Source organism: Oncorhynchus gorbuscha, linkage group LG18 (genome assembly GCF_021184085.1).
Source record: "Oncorhynchus gorbuscha isolate QuinsamMale2020 ecotype Even-year linkage group LG18, OgorEven_v1.0, whole genome shotgun sequence".
NCBI lineage: Eukaryota > Metazoa > Chordata > Actinopteri > Salmoniformes > Salmonidae > Oncorhynchus > Oncorhynchus gorbuscha.
In genome coordinates, this window is record NC_060190.1 from 70369496 (window position 1) to 70386990 (window position 17495).

General features: G+C 40.7%; 1 protein-coding gene across 2 annotated transcripts in view; it reads left to right on the plus strand.

Annotated features, from left to right (window-relative positions):
• The first annotated feature begins 7322 nt into the window (after nt 1-7322).
• Nucleotides 7323-17495, plus strand: part of LOC124003001 (rho guanine nucleotide exchange factor 3-like) — a 137967-nt gene continuing 127794 nt past the window's right edge. The window contains exon 1 of one of the 2 annotated variants that reach the window (XM_046310891.1): nt 7323-7695. In XM_046310891.1, the coding sequence (XP_046166847.1) occupies nt 7646-7695 (50 nt within the window). In that variant the 5' untranslated portion in view covers nt 7323-7645. The remainder of the gene's footprint in view (nt 7696-17495) is intronic. The other variant, XM_046310894.1, reaches the window with a different exon arrangement.

A 17495-nucleotide genomic window follows, 5' to 3' on the forward strand; every position in this document is an offset into this window, starting at 1 on the left:
TTTGAGGGGTGTGCACATGTACTATTTTGTTTTGAGCGGTTAACAAACAAATAGATACTCCTATATGCTTAATTTAAAATTAATAATGTAACTTTAGTTGTTCAACAAACGTTGGGCTATATGTTTCGATTTTTAATACATTGTAAGGCTGCATGATTAGACTAATGATCATTTGAAAAAAGTTGCTTGAAAGGCTCTGCTTTGTTTTTTTTGCGCTGGCTGTTGCCTACACACTTCATCAGTCTCTCATTCACAATTTGACAAGCGCTTGACAACGCCTCAAATTTCCCAGGGGCATCCCCTTTGTGTGGCCGATGCACCCTAAAACAAGTTGTGTGTTTGGCGGCCAGTACCCGATGTTCCTTTCTCCCCGATGGCTACATGCTTCGAAGCACCCCTCACTCACATGGCTCAGGTCGTTCTCACAAGCTACAAGTGAAGAGCGACACTTCGGGAACACAACTCCTTATCCAATTCCGACGTACATATTGAAGATATTGCAAGAAGAGTCCACATTTACTTTTTGTCAAGCAACAAGATGAGTAGGCCTAATGAACAGCAAAAGCACTATCCTATGTCAATCTACTATCCCCCATAGTACAAAAGTTGACTTATTCTTTGCGAGAAATAAATATTCCAAACATAGTCTAGGACAGTTGTGGGATGTGGTAGATCCCAAATTATTAAAACCACTAGCATTAAAAAAGCTTTTTTACACGATGAGACTGAAGCAACAGATCGGAACATTTATCTTAAAATGTGATAAAATATTAGGCTATTTCATCACATTATAAGCGCAGCAATGCACACATGGCAGTAGCCATTATCAAAAGTGACTTTCAAATGCTATTATGCATGTAATGCTTGTATTATAAAGGTGCATTTTTACGCTGAAAATGTTCTTCCCTGAACTTGAGACTCACGCGCTGCTTAAGTATGTATGTATGTATGTATGTATGTATGTATGTATGTATGTATGTATGTATGTATGTATGTATGTATGTATGTATGTATGTATGTATGTATGTATGTATGTATGTATGTATGTATGTATGTATGTATGTATGTATGTATGTATGTATGTATGTATGTATGTATGTATGTATGTATGTATGTATGTATGTATGTATGTATGTATGTATGTATGTATGTATGTATGTATGTATGTATGTATGTATGTATGTATGTATGTATGTATGTATGTATGTATGTATGTATGTATGTATGTATGTATGTATGTATGTATGTATGTATGTATGTATGTATGTATGTATGTATGTATGTATGCTCTACCTGTTGTAAAGCAGATTAATGTGCTTCATTTTAAGAAAATATTTGGCCACTTTAGATGTGATACAAACCTTATCAAAACATATAGACCTATGGACTAGGCTACATGAGGTGTGATACTAACCTTATTAAAACATATAGACCTATGGACTAGGCTACATGAGGTGTGATACTAACCTTATTAAAACATATAGACCTATGGACTAGGCTACATGAGGTGTGATACTAACCTTATTAAAACATATAGACCTATGGACTAGGCTACATGAGGTGTGATACTAACCTTATTAAAACATATAGACCTATGGACTAGGCTACATGAGGTGTGATACTAACCTTATTAAAACATATAAATCTATGGACTAGGCTACATGAGGTGTGATACAAACCTTATTAAAACATATAGACCTATGGACTAGGCTACATGAGGTGTGATACTAACCTTATTAAAACATATAGACCTATGGACTAGGCTACATGAGGTGTGATACTAACCTTATTAAAACATATAGACCTATGGACTAGGCTACATGAGGTGTGATACTAACCTTATTAAAACATATAGGTGTGATACTAACCTTATTAAAATCTATGGACTAGGCCATGAGGTGTGATACAAACCTTATTAAAACATATAGACCTATGGACTAGGCTACATGAGGTGTATGAGGTGTGATACTAACCTTATTAAAACATATAGACCTATGGACTAGGCTACATGAGGTGTGATACTAACCTTATTAAAACATATAGACCTATGGACTAGGCTACATGAGGTGTGATACTAACCTTATTAAAACATATAGACCTATGGACTAGGCTACATGAGGTGTGATACAAACCTTATTAAAACAAAACTATGGATAGGCTACATGAGGTGTGATACTAACCTTATTAAAACATATAGACCTATGGGCTAGACTACATGAGGCGTGTGATACTAACCTTATTAAAACATATAGATCTATGGACTAGGCTACATGAGGTGTGATACTAACCTTATTAAAACATATAGACCTATGGGCTAGACTACATGAGGCGTGTGATACTAACCTTATTAAAACATATAGATCTATGGACTAGGCTACATGAGGTGTGATACTAACCTTGTCAAAACATATAGACCTATGGACTAGGCTACATGAGGTGTGATACTAACCTTATTAAAACATATAGACCTATGGACTAGACTACATGAGGTGTGATACTAACCTTATTAAAACATATAGACCTATGGGCTAGACTACATGAGGTGTGATACTAACCTTATTAAAACATATAGATCTATGGACTACATGAGGTGGCTTGTCAAAACATATAGACCTATGGACTAGGCTACATGAGGTGTGATACTAACCTTATTAAAACATATAGACCTATGGACTAGACTACATGAGGTGTGATACTAACCTTATTAAAACATATAGACCTATGGGCTAGACTACATGAGGTGTGATACTAACCTTATTAAAACATATAGACCTATGGACTAGGCTACATGAGGTGTGATACTAACCTTATTAAAACATATAGACCTATGGACTAGGCTACATGAGGTGTGATACTAACCTTATTAAAACATATAGACCTATGGACTAGGCTACATGAGGTGTGTGATACTAACCTTATTAAAACATATAGACCTATGAACTAGGTTACATGAGGTGTGATACTAACCTTATTAAAACATATAGATCTATGGACTAGGCTACATGAGGTGTGATACTAACCTTATTAAAACATATAGACCTATGGACTAGACTACATGAGGTGTGATACTAACCTTATTAAAACATATAGACCTATGGACTAGGCTACATGAGGTGTGTGATACTAACCTTATTAAAACATATAGACCTATGAACTAGGTTACATGAGGTGTGATACTAACCTTATTAAAACATATAGATCTATGGACTAGGCTACATGAGGTGTGATACTAACCTTATTAAAACATATAGACCTATGGACTAGACTACATGAGGTGTGATACTAACCTTGTCAAAACATATAGACCTATGGACTAGGCTACATGAGGTGTGATACTAACCTTATTAAAACATATAGACCTATGGACTAGACTACATGAGGTGTGATACTAACCTTATTAAAATATATAGACCTATGGACTAGGCTACATGAGGTGTGATACTAACCTTATTAAAACATATAGACCTATGGACTAGACTACATGAGGTGTGATACTAACCTTGTCAAAACATATAGACCTATGGACTAGGCTACATGAGGTGTGATACTAACCTTATTAAAACATATAGACCTATGGACTAGGTTACATGAGGTGTGATACTAACCTTATTAAAACATATAGATCTATGGACTAGGCTACATGAGGTGTGATACTAACCTTATTAAAACATATAGACCTATGGACTAGACTACATGAGGTGTGATACTAACCTTGTCAAAACATATAGACCTATGGACTAGGCTACATGAGGTGTGATACTAACCTTATTAAAACATATAGACCTATGGACTAGACTACATGAGGTGTACTAAATAATATAAATACTAACCTTATTAAAATATATAGACCTATGGACTAGGCTACATGAGGTGTGATACTAACCTTATTAAAACATATAGACCTATGGACTAGACTACATGAGGTGTGATACTAACCTTGTCAAAACATATAGACCTATGGACTAGGCTACATGAGGTGTGATACTAACCTTATTAAAACATATAGACCTATGGACTAGACTACATGAGGCGTGTGACTATGATTAGAACAATTCACAAAAAAAGGGATTGTTTCTTGCAAAATATCAGCCTATCAATATTAGTGATAAGCTAATATTGTCACCCATCAGACTATTCTTGATTTAATCTTGTCTTTACATATACTAAATAATATATCTGTGAAATGTGTTTTGATTTAGAATGGATCATTATCATGGACCTGTATCAAAACAGGGTCAGCGGGAAAAATACATGTCATCTATGGACTTAAATAGTGAATGGAGGACGCTTTTCCTCGTGCGGTTTATTTTCATGCCAGCCAGGTAGGCTATACTGTTGTAAAGATAAGCAAAATAAATGATCATGAGAAATAAATATAGTAGGCCTAGCCTATAGAAAGCTGATGGCATCCTCCTCTGTTTTCTCCTGTCATTTCACAGCCTATAGAAGTGTTGCGCAACAGGAGCTCATGGGCTCTCATGAAGTTTTTGATTACATTTTTGATTACATTTGCATTGATGACAGAGTGATTAGAGGGACAATTGAGTGCTGAGTAGCAAGCAGTTAGCAATCCTGGTAGACTACTAATGACCGTCAGCAGCATCAGAGCTTGGAGAAAGCCGGTGTTGTGGTAATATGGTCACCGCCCCAGGAGTACCCACACTAGTTGATCATATATTTGACACCAGCAGTTCTGCATTATTTTTGTCTCCATCAGAGGAGTGGACAGGGGTGTCCATTTTAGGAGCAATTTCATAAACTAAATGTCTTTATTTGAAACTTGGGAAATATAGTGTTATTCAACTCTAAAAGAGAAAAAATTGAATTCAGTCTTATGGGGTCTTCAGTATACAGCGCGTTCGGAAAGTATTCAGACCCCTTGACTTTTCCCCCATTTTGTTAAAGTTACAGCCGTATTCAAAAATGGATTACATTAACAAATGTGGCCATCAATCTACACACAATACCCCGTAATGACAAAGTGAAAACAGGTTTTTAGAAATGTTTGAAAATGTACAGAAAAAAAAAAAGAAAAAAAAACCTTATTCACATAAGTATTTAGCCCCTTTGCTAGAAGACGCTAAATTGAGCTCCGGTGCATCCTGTTTCCATTGATCATCCTTGAGATGTTTCTACAACTTCATTGGAGTCCACCTGTGGTATATTCAATTGCTTGGACATGATGTGGAAAGGCACACAACTGTCATTATAAGGTCCCACAGTTGACAGTGCATGTCAGAGTAAAAACAAAGTCCTGAGGTCGAAGGAATTGTCCATAGAGCTCTGAGACAGGATTGTGTCAAGGCACAGATCTGGGGAAGTATTGAAGGTCCCCAAGAACAGAGTGGCCTCCATCATTCTTAAATGGAAGCAGTTTGAAACCGCCTCGAGTCTTAGAGCTGGCAGCCTGGCCAAACTGAGCAATCAGGGGAGAAGGGCCTTGGTCAGGGAGGTGACCAAGAACCCAATGGTCACTCTGACAGAGCTCCAGAGTTAATCTGTGGAGATGGGAGAACTTTCCAGAAGGACAACCTTGTCTGCAGCACTGATCGAACATCTCTGGAGAGACCTGAAAATAGCTGTGCAGCGACACTCCCAATCCAACCTGAAAGTGCTTGATAGGATCTGCAGAGGAGAATGGGAGAAACTCTCCAAATACAGGTGTGCCAAGCTTGTACTGTCATACCCAAGAAAACTCAAGGCTGTAATCGCTGACAAATGTGCTTCAACAAAGTACTGAGTAAAGGTTCTGAATGTGATATATATATATTTTTTATACAAACCTATTTTTGCTTTGGCATTATGGGGTATTGTGTGTAGATTTGATGAGGGGGAAAAAACAATGTAATCAATTTTTAGAATAAGGCTGTAACAAAACATGTAAACGGTCAAGGGTTTCAGTGCCAGTCATTTTTCTACAGGGCTTTGTAAATATGCAAAAGTAGTTAAATAAAATCTGTTTTATTCCAGTTTTGTATAGTTTTTACATTCTTCGTTTTGTTCTACATTATATCCTGTTTTATAGTACTCTAATGTAGGACATAAACATAAATAGAAAAAAAGTGTATTTTTATTATTTACAACTTTGATTCTAGCCTCGGACAACCAGGTCAAGGAGACGGGACTTGGAATGTTGGCTCCACAAAACGAAATGTTTTTTCCTGCTCAAAAACTAAACATGAAGATCACAATCTGTTACAATATCATTTACACTTTTTATTTGGAAACAGAGAAGTGTATTTGATATGTTCCCAGTTGAAATGCTATTTGAAGTGGTAGACCAATTGAGTGAGCAATTGATTTAGCTGTACAATACATATAAACTTAGGTAGCAGGCGTTAAAGAAACTCCTGAAACTAGATCCCCTAACTGGCAGCACGCTTTGGTTTTATTTGGCACTTCAAGTTTTCTGAGCAATAAATATATAATGTATATTACACTGAGTGTAGAAAAAATTAGGAACACCTGATATTATTCATACATTTTTTTTTCTTCGAAAAATGTCAGCACGGTTTGAAATATGTTTTTTAGTCAAATATGTTTGGTCTTCTTGCGGTCAATTTGCAGTCTACATATTATTTCTAATTATCTTCCGGCTCCCCGAAAATCCGCGCAAGAAAAAAATCGTCCGGTGGCTGAATTTAGTTGATATTGATGATTCCTACCCTACATACCGGTCTTGAAAAGATGAAAAACAACTGTCGGTGGAGGTTCTTTCTTGTGCACTGCTCAACCAAACCAGTAAATGTGGAGGAGGAGTTCAAATCGATATCCGCTTTGTTAAAGCCGGGACTCGGCAGAGGTGACTGTAGCTCTGGGCCAAGTGCACTTGGACGTGTATTGTCAATCCAAGGTCCAGGTTAATATACACTTATGATACAATGTATCCTATTATTGCGTGTTTCTGTAACTGTCACATATCATAATGTTTGGGATAGAAGTAAACCTTTGTAAAAGCTATACATATTTCCTCCAACCTACAAATTAAGTCACATGTTTGTCTATTATAAACATTATGGCTTTCATTAGGACTAACAGTCACGCTTAAATTGAGTAGCAATATGGAAAGTATATTAACCGTTAATAATTTTCATTTTTAGATGGTGTAGATTAGCTCCCAGTGGTGAATATAATGTACTATTGAAAAGAGAACATTGGTGTAAAGAGCGGATTAGAAATCACACCGATGACAACACTTCCTGTAGGCTATTATTTACGATTGTAATTTCCCATGTTGTGCACTGTACTGTATTATCTCACTGTAAAAAAAACCCACTTCTGTCACACACACAAACATGCACTGTTTATGGGCGGTGCTTGGAGCCGCTATACAACTGCACAGTGGACCAGAATCTGTGTTCCGTGAGGCACCAATGCGTGAAACAACCGTAGGCATAGAAAAAAAGAAGCGTAACACCTGATGGTTAAAAACAAAGCTAGACTATTTCAAGGGCGATACGGTATGTATGTAAATATTGGGGATTCAAAGTGAAACTTTGTCATTATTATAAGCGGAAAAAGTAGTTTATTATTTTTTAACCGGGACTGTTTGGAGTTGACAGTCTATGTATGACGAGACGATTATAGATGACTTGTTTCCCCGTTCGAAAAACGTTTGAGTTTTTTTTGAGATACATTACAGTGGATGAACTCTAATCACATGCAAACAAGCGATGGAAACAAAGACGTTTCAGGGTAAGATGTCTTTCTATTTGAACTCAAACTCAACCAATCAGACTTGCCATAATTTCCATAAATATAGTCAACACCAACTACAAACATGTTGTGGTTTATTTGTTATATTTCTTGGGCTACATTGTATGAGATACGTTGTATGGGGTAGAATGTAGGCTCAATAAACTGTGAACAGGTTCTAAATACTGAACTTTATGACGGGTCAGCAGGGTAGCCTAGTGGTTAGAGTGTTGGACTAATAACTGAAAGGTTGCAAGTTCCAATCCCCCAGCTGATAAGATATAAATCTGTCGTTCTACCCCTGAACAGGCAGTTAACCCACTGTTCCCAGGCTGTCATTGAAAATAAGAATATGTTCTTAACTGACTTGCCTGGTTAAATAAAGGTAAAATTTTTAAAAAACTGTAGGAACCTACTTCTAATTCTACTGTAGCTGATGACTGAAGTTTCCCCAGTTGTCTGTGATTTACTGTGTGTGCCTTTCTGTCTACCAGCAGAGTCAGTCCTCAGGGTCAGACACTGGTGGCCTCTGGTACTTGTAATGTTTTGTCACATCCTTGGCCTCCCATTCATGGTCTTTAGGAGAGCAAACATCATCAAGGTGATGGAATGCTGCTGTCTCTTTGAGGCTGGTATTGTCGCAACTTTCAAGAATCCCAGCTACTGCCTGGCAGTTTGGATTCTTCTTCTTCTTCACAGTTTCATTGTTTCTGTTCTATTCTCTCTCACCCATGTACAGGACTATTGTCACATGTGGACAGAAAGGAGCTTTAAAGGAACTGTTTGAGTGTTCTCATCAATCTCTGCCATTCATACACTTTAAGATGTTGTTTTTGACCGAGAAATGGGAATATTTCACTGGCTACGCTCAGTTGGTATTATAAACATCTACATTTCAACATTCAGTCCAAATCCATGATGACAGACGAGGCGGCCGGCTTCCATTTTCACACGCCACATCTTTTTAATCAGCAGGTGTTAAGGCCTCAACTATTGAAGCCACAGTTGAGTTGTAGTAGTACCCTGGTTGTCTACACAGTGTCTCAGGCTTGTGCATACCAGGATTTGTGTGGTATGTGGGAGCTGGCAAATCAGGTTTTTGTCTGTGAACACATGGATTGAAGTGAACAGGTCAGAGTTTTGGATGTGAACACATGGGGTGAACTGAACAGGTCAGAGTTTTGGATGTGAACACAGAAGTGGGTGAACCCAAGCATGCGTACCATTTGGCACACTATTCCCTACTGTACATAGTGCACTACTTTTGATGAGAGAGGGAGAGAGGGCAAGGGAGAGTACCAGAGGACCAGCATGCTCACCCCTAATCCCCAACCTAATCCCCTTTCAATGTGGCAGAATAAATCATCTTTTGACATGGACTGACGGCTGCATTACTTCTCTGAGGTTGGGGCTATCTCTACCCTCTCTCCGGGTCCTTTTTCTCTCTCTTTCTATTCATCATCTCTCTCTCTGTCTCTCTCTTTCTCTCTGTCTGTCCCTCTCTCTCTTTCTATTCATCATCTCTCTCTCTCTCTCTTTCTCTCTCTGTCTGTCCCTCTCTCTCTCTGTCTGTCTCTCTCTCTTTCTCTCTCTGTCTGTCCCTCTCTCTCTCTGTCTGTCTCTCTCTCTTTCTATTCATCATCTCTCTCTCTCTCTTTCTCTCTCTGTCTGTCTCTCTCTCTCTTCTCTCTGTCTGTCTGTCTCTCTCTTTCTCTCTCTGTCTGTCCCTCTCTCTCTCTTTCTCTCTCTGTCTGTCTCTCTCTCTCTCTCTGTCTGTCCCTCTCTCTCTCTTTCTCCCTTTCACACGTTCATGTCCAACGAGAGCCCTTCCCTGTGTTTTCTGCCTATGTTAGTAGTTTCTCACTGTCAGGCTTCCCTCAGTTCAGTCAGTCTCTACCTACTGTATATGGTTTTGAACTATATTTCTCTATTTGCCACAGTGTCGATTAGAAAGTTTCCTGTCTCTTCCTCACACACATGAGTTCACACACTCACTGAGTTCAGCATGGCCAGTGAGGTAATGGCAGATTTTGTGCAGGCCTGATTGCAGAGTGGTGGGAATCACAGACAGAGGACTGGAAAGTTGTTGGGAGCTTTCATGGTTACCACTCCCATCCATTACCACTCCCATCCATTACCACTCTCATCCATTTCCCTGCCTCCGACTCTACCCTCTCTCCCTCCCTCCCTCTCTACCCTCTCTCTCTCCTCCCTCTCTACCCTCTCTCCCTCCCTCTCTACCCTCTCTCCCTCCCTATCTACCCTCTCTCCCTCGCTCTCTACCCTTTCTCCCTCCCTCTCTACCCTTTCTCCCTCCCTCTCTACCCTCTCTCTACCCTCTCTACCCTTTCTCCCTCCCTCTCTACCCTCTCTACCCTTTCTCCCTCCCTCTCTACCCTCTCTCCCTCCCTCTCTATCCTTTCTCCCTCCCTCTCTACCCTCTCTACCCTTTCTCCCTCCCTCTCTACCCTCTCTCCCTCCCTCTCTACCCTTTCTCCCTCCCTCTCTACCCTCTCTCTACCCTCTCTCTCTCCCTCCCTCTCTCCCTCCCTCTCTCCCTCCCTATCTACCGTCTCTCCCTCTCTCCCTCCCTCTCTCCCTCCCTCTCTACCCTCTCTCCCTCCCTCCCTCTCTACCCTCTCTCCCTCCCTCTCTACCCTCTCTCTCTCCCTCCCTCCCTCTCTACCCACCCTCCCTCTCTCCCTCCCTCTCTACCCACCCTCCCTCTCTCCCTCCCTCTCTACCCTCCCTCTCTCCCTCCCTCTCTACAGTCTCTCCCTTTCTCCCTCCCTCTCTACCCTCCCTCTCTCCCTCCCTCTCTACCGTCTCTCCATTTCTCCCTCACTCTCACCCTCTCTCCCTCCCCCCTCTACCCTCCCTCCCTCCCTCTCTCGCTCTCTACCCTCCCTCTCTCCCTCCCCCCTCTACCCTCTCTCCCTCCCTCCCTCTCTACCTTCCCTCCCTCCCGCTCTACCCCCTCTACCGCTCTCTCTACCCCCTCTCCCGCTCTCTCTCAGGGCAGAAGGTAGCAGTGTGTTTAGTAGCGTGGGAACTTTATCCCTGCTAATAACGTTTAGTAATATTCCACTCTATTCTTCTCTTTACAAACAATCTCTATATATTTTTTTATCCCCCCCCCCAAAAGTCTAAAAATGTTCCAGTGGACAAAGCTATTCTTCAGGGGAAAGACATGGAGATTATTTTTGCAGTTACTGTTACACCTCTCCTTCTCTAGTTGAGGTTCAGAGGGTAGTGAAAGTTCTAACAGTCAAAGAGGCAAGGTTATACTACGCCCTATAGTCTTAAATGAGGAAGAGACAGTGATGTAAATTACTTTCAAGTACTACTTAAGTTGTTTTTTTGGGATATCTGTACTTTGCTATTTATATTTTTGGCAACTTTTACTTTTACTCCACTACATTCCTAAGGAAAATATATACTTTTTACTCCTTACATTTTCCCTGACGCCCAAAAGTACATTTAGAATGCTTAGCAGGACAGGAAAATGGTCAAATTCACACACGTATCAAGAGAGCACTTTTTATTTTATTTAACTAAGCAAGTCAGTTAAGAACAAATTCTAATTTTACAATGACGGCCTAACCTGGCTAAACCCTCCCCTAACCCGGCTAAACCCTCCCCTAACCCGGCCAAACCCTCCCCTAACCCGGCTAAACCCTCCCCTAACCCGGCTAAACCCTCCCATAACCCGGCCAAACCCTCCCCTAACCCGGCCAAACCCTCCCCTAACCCGGACGACGCTGGGCAAATTGTGCGCCGCCCTATGGGACTCCCAATCACGGCCTGTTGTGATACAGCCCTGGATCAAACTTGGGTCTATAGTGACGCCTCGAGCACTGAAATGCAGTGCCTTAGACCAATTTGCCACTCGGGCCTCTGATCTGGTGGTCTCACTAAACACGAATGCTCCATTTGTAAATTATATCAGTGTTTGAGTGTGCCCAAGGCTATCCGTATTTCTGATTTGCTTAATAAGGAATTTGAAATGATTTATACTATATACTTTTGATATTTTAACTATATTTTAAACCAGATACTTTTAGACTTTTGCTCAAGTAGTATTTTACTGGGAGAATTTCATTTTTACTTGAATCCGTTTCTATTAACATATCTTTACTTTTACACAAGTATTAAAATTGGGTACTTTTTCCACCACTGGGAAGAGATTAATTCTGCCCATTAAACGGACAGCAAGTACACAGCATGTTGTATACTATGTATTTCTTCAATTGATAAGTGTCTTATTTACTATGTATTACTATGGTATTGACATATTATTATATGACTATGTGTTAGCTCATTCGAATTGGGGTTGTCCTTTTTGGGCTTGAACCATATGTGAGTCAATACTGTGTTCCCATAGGAAAATGGAGGCAGAGGGAGTACTGAGAAAACATTGTGGTGCGTCAATGATATATCATGGGCTGGCCCTCCTAGCAGTTAAAGAGGGGAGCTGTGGGCAGTGTGAATCTGTCCCTCCCTGCCCACTATGGTACATTACTACAGTACATGTGCTGTCACCATGTCGAATACAGATGTCTCCGTATCTGCCTTTGCCCTGCAGTGTACATATCTGTGAGAAGTCTCTCTCCTTCAACTCGAGAGTTATATTATTCATTTAAAGAGCAGCTGCCCCTAAAAACCAACTGCTCATTTAGAAAACAGTCTATATGGCATCGATATGAGTCAGAAACATTTATCTACTGTCCAAAATGACTACAAAGTGTAAATAGGATAATTTCACTCAGAAAGTCAGTCTCATCCAACACTGAGTTTTGTGAGACTTGTGGTCGTGACCTGCATCACAACATAAATGTATGTTGGGTTTGTTTCAATCCTTACCACATGTCGACAGTCGACAGCACACAAGTAATCGTCAATTTGTAGTGCAGCTGCACGTGACACAATCGTAACACTGTGGTAGATTGAGGTTGACATTGGATATCCATATAGGGCTAGTTAGGGACCATCTGTAATTTACACAATGTACATGGAACAATATAGTACAATTCCTATAGCTCCAAATGTCATTGACCGAACCTCAAACCAGCTATAAATTGTAGATATTCATTTACAAATATTGAAAGCATTTAATGACTTAATGACTAACTAAAAGGTGTGCAACGTAAAAGTATTGTCTCATTTACATTGTGCAATTTATTGACAGTCCCTAACTATTTTATTTTATTTCAACTTTATTTAACCAGGTAAGCCAGTTGAGAACAAGTTCTCATTTACAACTGTGACCTGGCCAAGATAAAGCAAAGTAATGCGACCAAAACAACAACCCAGAGTTACACATGGAATAAAGAAACGTACAGACAATAACACAATAGAAACATCTGTATACAGTGTGTGCAAATGAAGTAAGGAGGTGAGGCAATAAATAGGCCAATAGTGGCGAAGTAATTACATTTTAGCAATTTACACTGGAGTGATATATGTGCAGATGGGGATGTGCAAGTAGAGATACTGGTGGGCAAAAGAGCAGATAAACAAAAACAAATATGGGGATGAGGTAGGTAGTTGGCTGGATGGGCTAATTACAGATGGGCTGTGTACAGGTGCAGCAATCGGTAAGCTGCTCTGACAACTGACGATTAAAGTTAGTGAGGGAGATATAAGTCTCCAACTTCAGTGATTTTGACAATTCGTTCCAGTCATTGGCAGCAGAGAACTGAAAGGAAAGGCGGAGCTATACCTAGCAAAGACTTATAGATGACCTGGAGCCAGTGGGTTTGGCGACAAATATGTAGCAAGGACCAGCCAACGAGAGCATACAGGTCGCAGTGGTGGGTAGTATATGGGGCTTAGGTGACAAAACGGATTGCACTGTGATAAGACTGCATCCAATTTGCTGAGTAGAGTGTTGGAGGCTAATTTGTAAAAGACATCGCCAAAGTCCAGGATCAGTAGGATAGTCAGTTTTACGAGGGTATGTTTGGCAACATGAGTGAAGGAGGCTTTGTTGTGAAATAAATTTCGCAACAAGGAAATACATTTCGCAAACAAATATATATTTAAATACATTTTTCCAAGGTCGCACACCAGCCGGCTAAAGCGAATTGTCAAAACAAATTGTCTAACTCAACCCACCGTTAAACACCAACATCAAGCCCCCAAAACCAACTCGCGTTTCAATACATTCGTGGCTGCTAATATTTTAGTGATGAACCAAATCTAAAACCAGGCCAAATCAGGAATTGCAGTCACTCTTTAATCTTTATATGTATTTAATAGACTAGGAACTTGAAGCTGTGTTATCTGTGCTTCCGTGTGTGTTTGCTTGTCTCCTTGGTTAACAAGCCGTACAACCTCGCTGGTAAACAGCTGTGTGTGTATTCACTCAACTGGATCACATTTTGAGACCATTATTTGAGTGTGATAGGCTCTGCCAAAGCAGTAATATAGTATGTTATATAGTACTATACAATATTATATAGTACTATAGTAATATAGTATATTATACCTAGTTAACATTATGTATTTACCATCCACTCACAGTGATGCTGTAAAGCTGTAAAGTCTCAGCCAGCCTACTGATAGGAAATGGTGTGTGTGAGAAAGTTGTGTACACACAGCAGTAGTTGCTAGGTGCTAGGAGAGGAGACACCAGCTGTTATCAGAGAGTGAGAGATAAGGACTTACTGTTTCAGGTAGTGTATGCGTGCGTGCGTGTGTTCATGTGTATGTGTGTGTGCACGTATGAATTCTTACCAGCTCCGCATTGCACTCTCCTCTGGTTGTTACTCTCTGTTCTCTCATGGTATTGGTGGGCAGACCGGGCACCACCCATTGTGAACCAATCAAACTCCACCGCAGGGGATGGTTTACATGGAGGAGTCTCACCTGAGTGTCCAGTTCCTCTGCCAGACCTTTATCACTAGTTGATAAGTTGGACCTCTACAGTTGGTAGGGATGAATAAAATGAAGGTGTGGTTGATACAGGGTGATCCAATGTGGGCCTATACAGAACAGCCATTTAATAGATACAGGGTGATCCGATGTGGGCCTATACAGAACAGCCATTTAATAGATACAGGGTGATCCGATGTGGGCCTATACAGAACAGCCATTTAATAGATACAGGGTGATCCGATGTGGGCCTATACAGAATAGCCATTTAATAGATACAGGGTGATCCGATGTGGGCCTATACAGAACAGCCATTTAATAGATACAGGGTGATCCGATGTGGGCCTATACAGAACAGCCATTTAATAGATACAGGGTGATCCGATGTGGGCCTATACAGAACAGCCATTTAATAGATACAGGGTGATCCGATGTGGGCCTATACAGAACAGCCATTTAATAGATACAGGGTGATCCGATGTGGGCCTATACAGAACAGCCATTTAATAGATACAGGGTGATCCGATGTGGGCCTATACAGAACAGCCATTTAATAGATACAGGGTGATCCGATGTGGGCCTATACAGAACAGCCATTTAATAGATACAGGGTGATCCGATGTGGGCCTATACAGAATAGCCATTTAATAGATACAGGGTGATCCGATGTGGGCCTATACAGAACAGCCATTTAATAGATACAGGGTGATCCGATGTGGGCCTATACAGAATAGCCATTTAATAGATACAGGGTGAAAAAAGTACACACACTGTGATTCATGAGTAAAAATTGTTAATATGCCCCACCAAAATTAGACAACTATACAGAAAGCCCTTAAATTGTTGAATTAAGTCAATCAAATCAATGATGAGAGGATAGTCAAATGAATTGATAGCTGACACAGCAATTGTGGCATATCAGGAAGATCTGAATGCCATTAACCAAGAGGTTGTGAGTTTAAATCCCAGGTGAAAACTTTTTGAATAATAATTACTGTATGAATGAACATGCACAATGTAATCATGTTTGTGTGTGAGTATCCCTTGCCAATAGACAAAAAGAGCCTTGGCAACAGTAACAAGGCGTGATGTGTGTTAGCATTTTTTGGGGGGAGGGAGAACATTTCTTTGGAACCAACAGGCGATGTCATGACAACCGATGCACAGAAACGTTTGTGTAACGTTCTCATGAAACGTGTCTAGAATATTAACTTATTATCTTATATTCTGAGAACAACCATGTCCTGTGCACGCTTGGTGGGACGTTGATGGAATATTCTCCTAACCTTCATAAAACTGGACACCGGAATGTTCTTGCAATGTACCCAATGCTCAGGAAACAGATGTGAGGATGGGGGGGGGGCAGTCAGCAGGCTTTCCTTTCCAGTCCCAGGTACAGTGAGAGAGGTCAGGAAACAGAGGATTGTCTCACAGTGCCCCTCCCTTTCTGTCTCTCTCTCTCTATTTCTCTCCCCACTAATCTCTACCTCTATATATGTGTATCTTTCTCTTGGTAACATCCTTCATCAGGGTGGTGTTCAAATTGAACTTGCAAATGTTCTCCATAGCCTAATTTTCCCACACCATCTTTTAAAATTACAGCAGTACTCAGCAGACAGATATATATGTCTCCTTAAACAACACTGACACAATGGACTTTCAACTGCTAACTTCTGGCAATGGAAGCTTTTAGCAGTTTTTAAATCAGACAGAAGTGAAAAAGCCAAGTTGACAGTTGCTCCAAGATAGTTTCCTCAGGGCCTGATGGCCAGGTGATGGAGCTCCAGTTTAGAGAGCGAGAGAGTCATGGAAGTCCCCCGAATTGTAGCGCCTCCAAATTCATATCCAACACAGAGGACAGAAGAAAAACAGTTTTCTATGTTGAATTTATGGTGTTTTCGAAGTCCAATATACAGATTCAGAGTACGGAAAGTTTCAATCTGCATGAGGATCTTCAGACTGAAGCACAAGTCTTCTAGTCTGTTCTCTGTCTAGCAGTTGCCTGAGGTTGCACGTCTTCAAGTCTTAGGTAAGGATCATCAGACGAGCATGGTTCACCGAACCACTTCTGTTTTGGTCATGTGGTAATCTGGAAACGCAGACCCTCCTGCGTGTGTTGACCTTGTCATGTGGTAATCTGGAAACGCAGACCCTCCTGCGTGTGTTGACCTTGTCATGTGGTAATCTGGAAACGCAGACCCTCCTGCGTGTGTTGACCTTGTCATGTGGTAATCTGGAAACGCAGACCCTCCTGCGTGTGTTGACCTTGTCATGTGGTAATCTGGAAACGCAGACCCTCCTGCGTGTGTTGACCTTGTCATGTGGTAATCTGGAAACGCAGACCCTCCTGCGTGACCTTGTCATGTGGTAGTATTTACAGGGTGTTCACAGTGGGCTCATTCATAGGTTGTTTTTTTTTACATGACGAAACCTTGTAATTAAAAGATGACGGTTAATGTTCTCAGTAATTAGTCTACGCACAGATTCGCCATGCATCACGTTCCCATCTAATCATAGTTTTCATAGCGTACATCTCCCAAAAATGAGATGGTTCAATCATAGTAAACATATCACCTCAAATCTAAGAAGTATGTTTTCCTAGATTGGCTTTTGAAACCTGACAGTCACTTGTGCCCTTTGGGTTAGTTTAGTTTTATAGTGAACGTTCAGCTCTCGACATGTGCTTTTGCTGGGCATGGGGAGTTCTTCCAAGTCAGGTCACCTGTTGAGGAAAAAACTCCTGCGCCCAGTTTTTGTAAAGTTATCTGATGGTATTTGGGGCGAACAGATAGGGCTCTCGAGTGGTGTAGCGGTCTTAAGGCACTGCATCTCCATGAAAGAGGTGTCACTACAGTCCCTGGTTTGAATCCAAGCGGAATCCCATCTGGCTGTGATTGGGAATCCGATAGGGCGGTGAACAATTG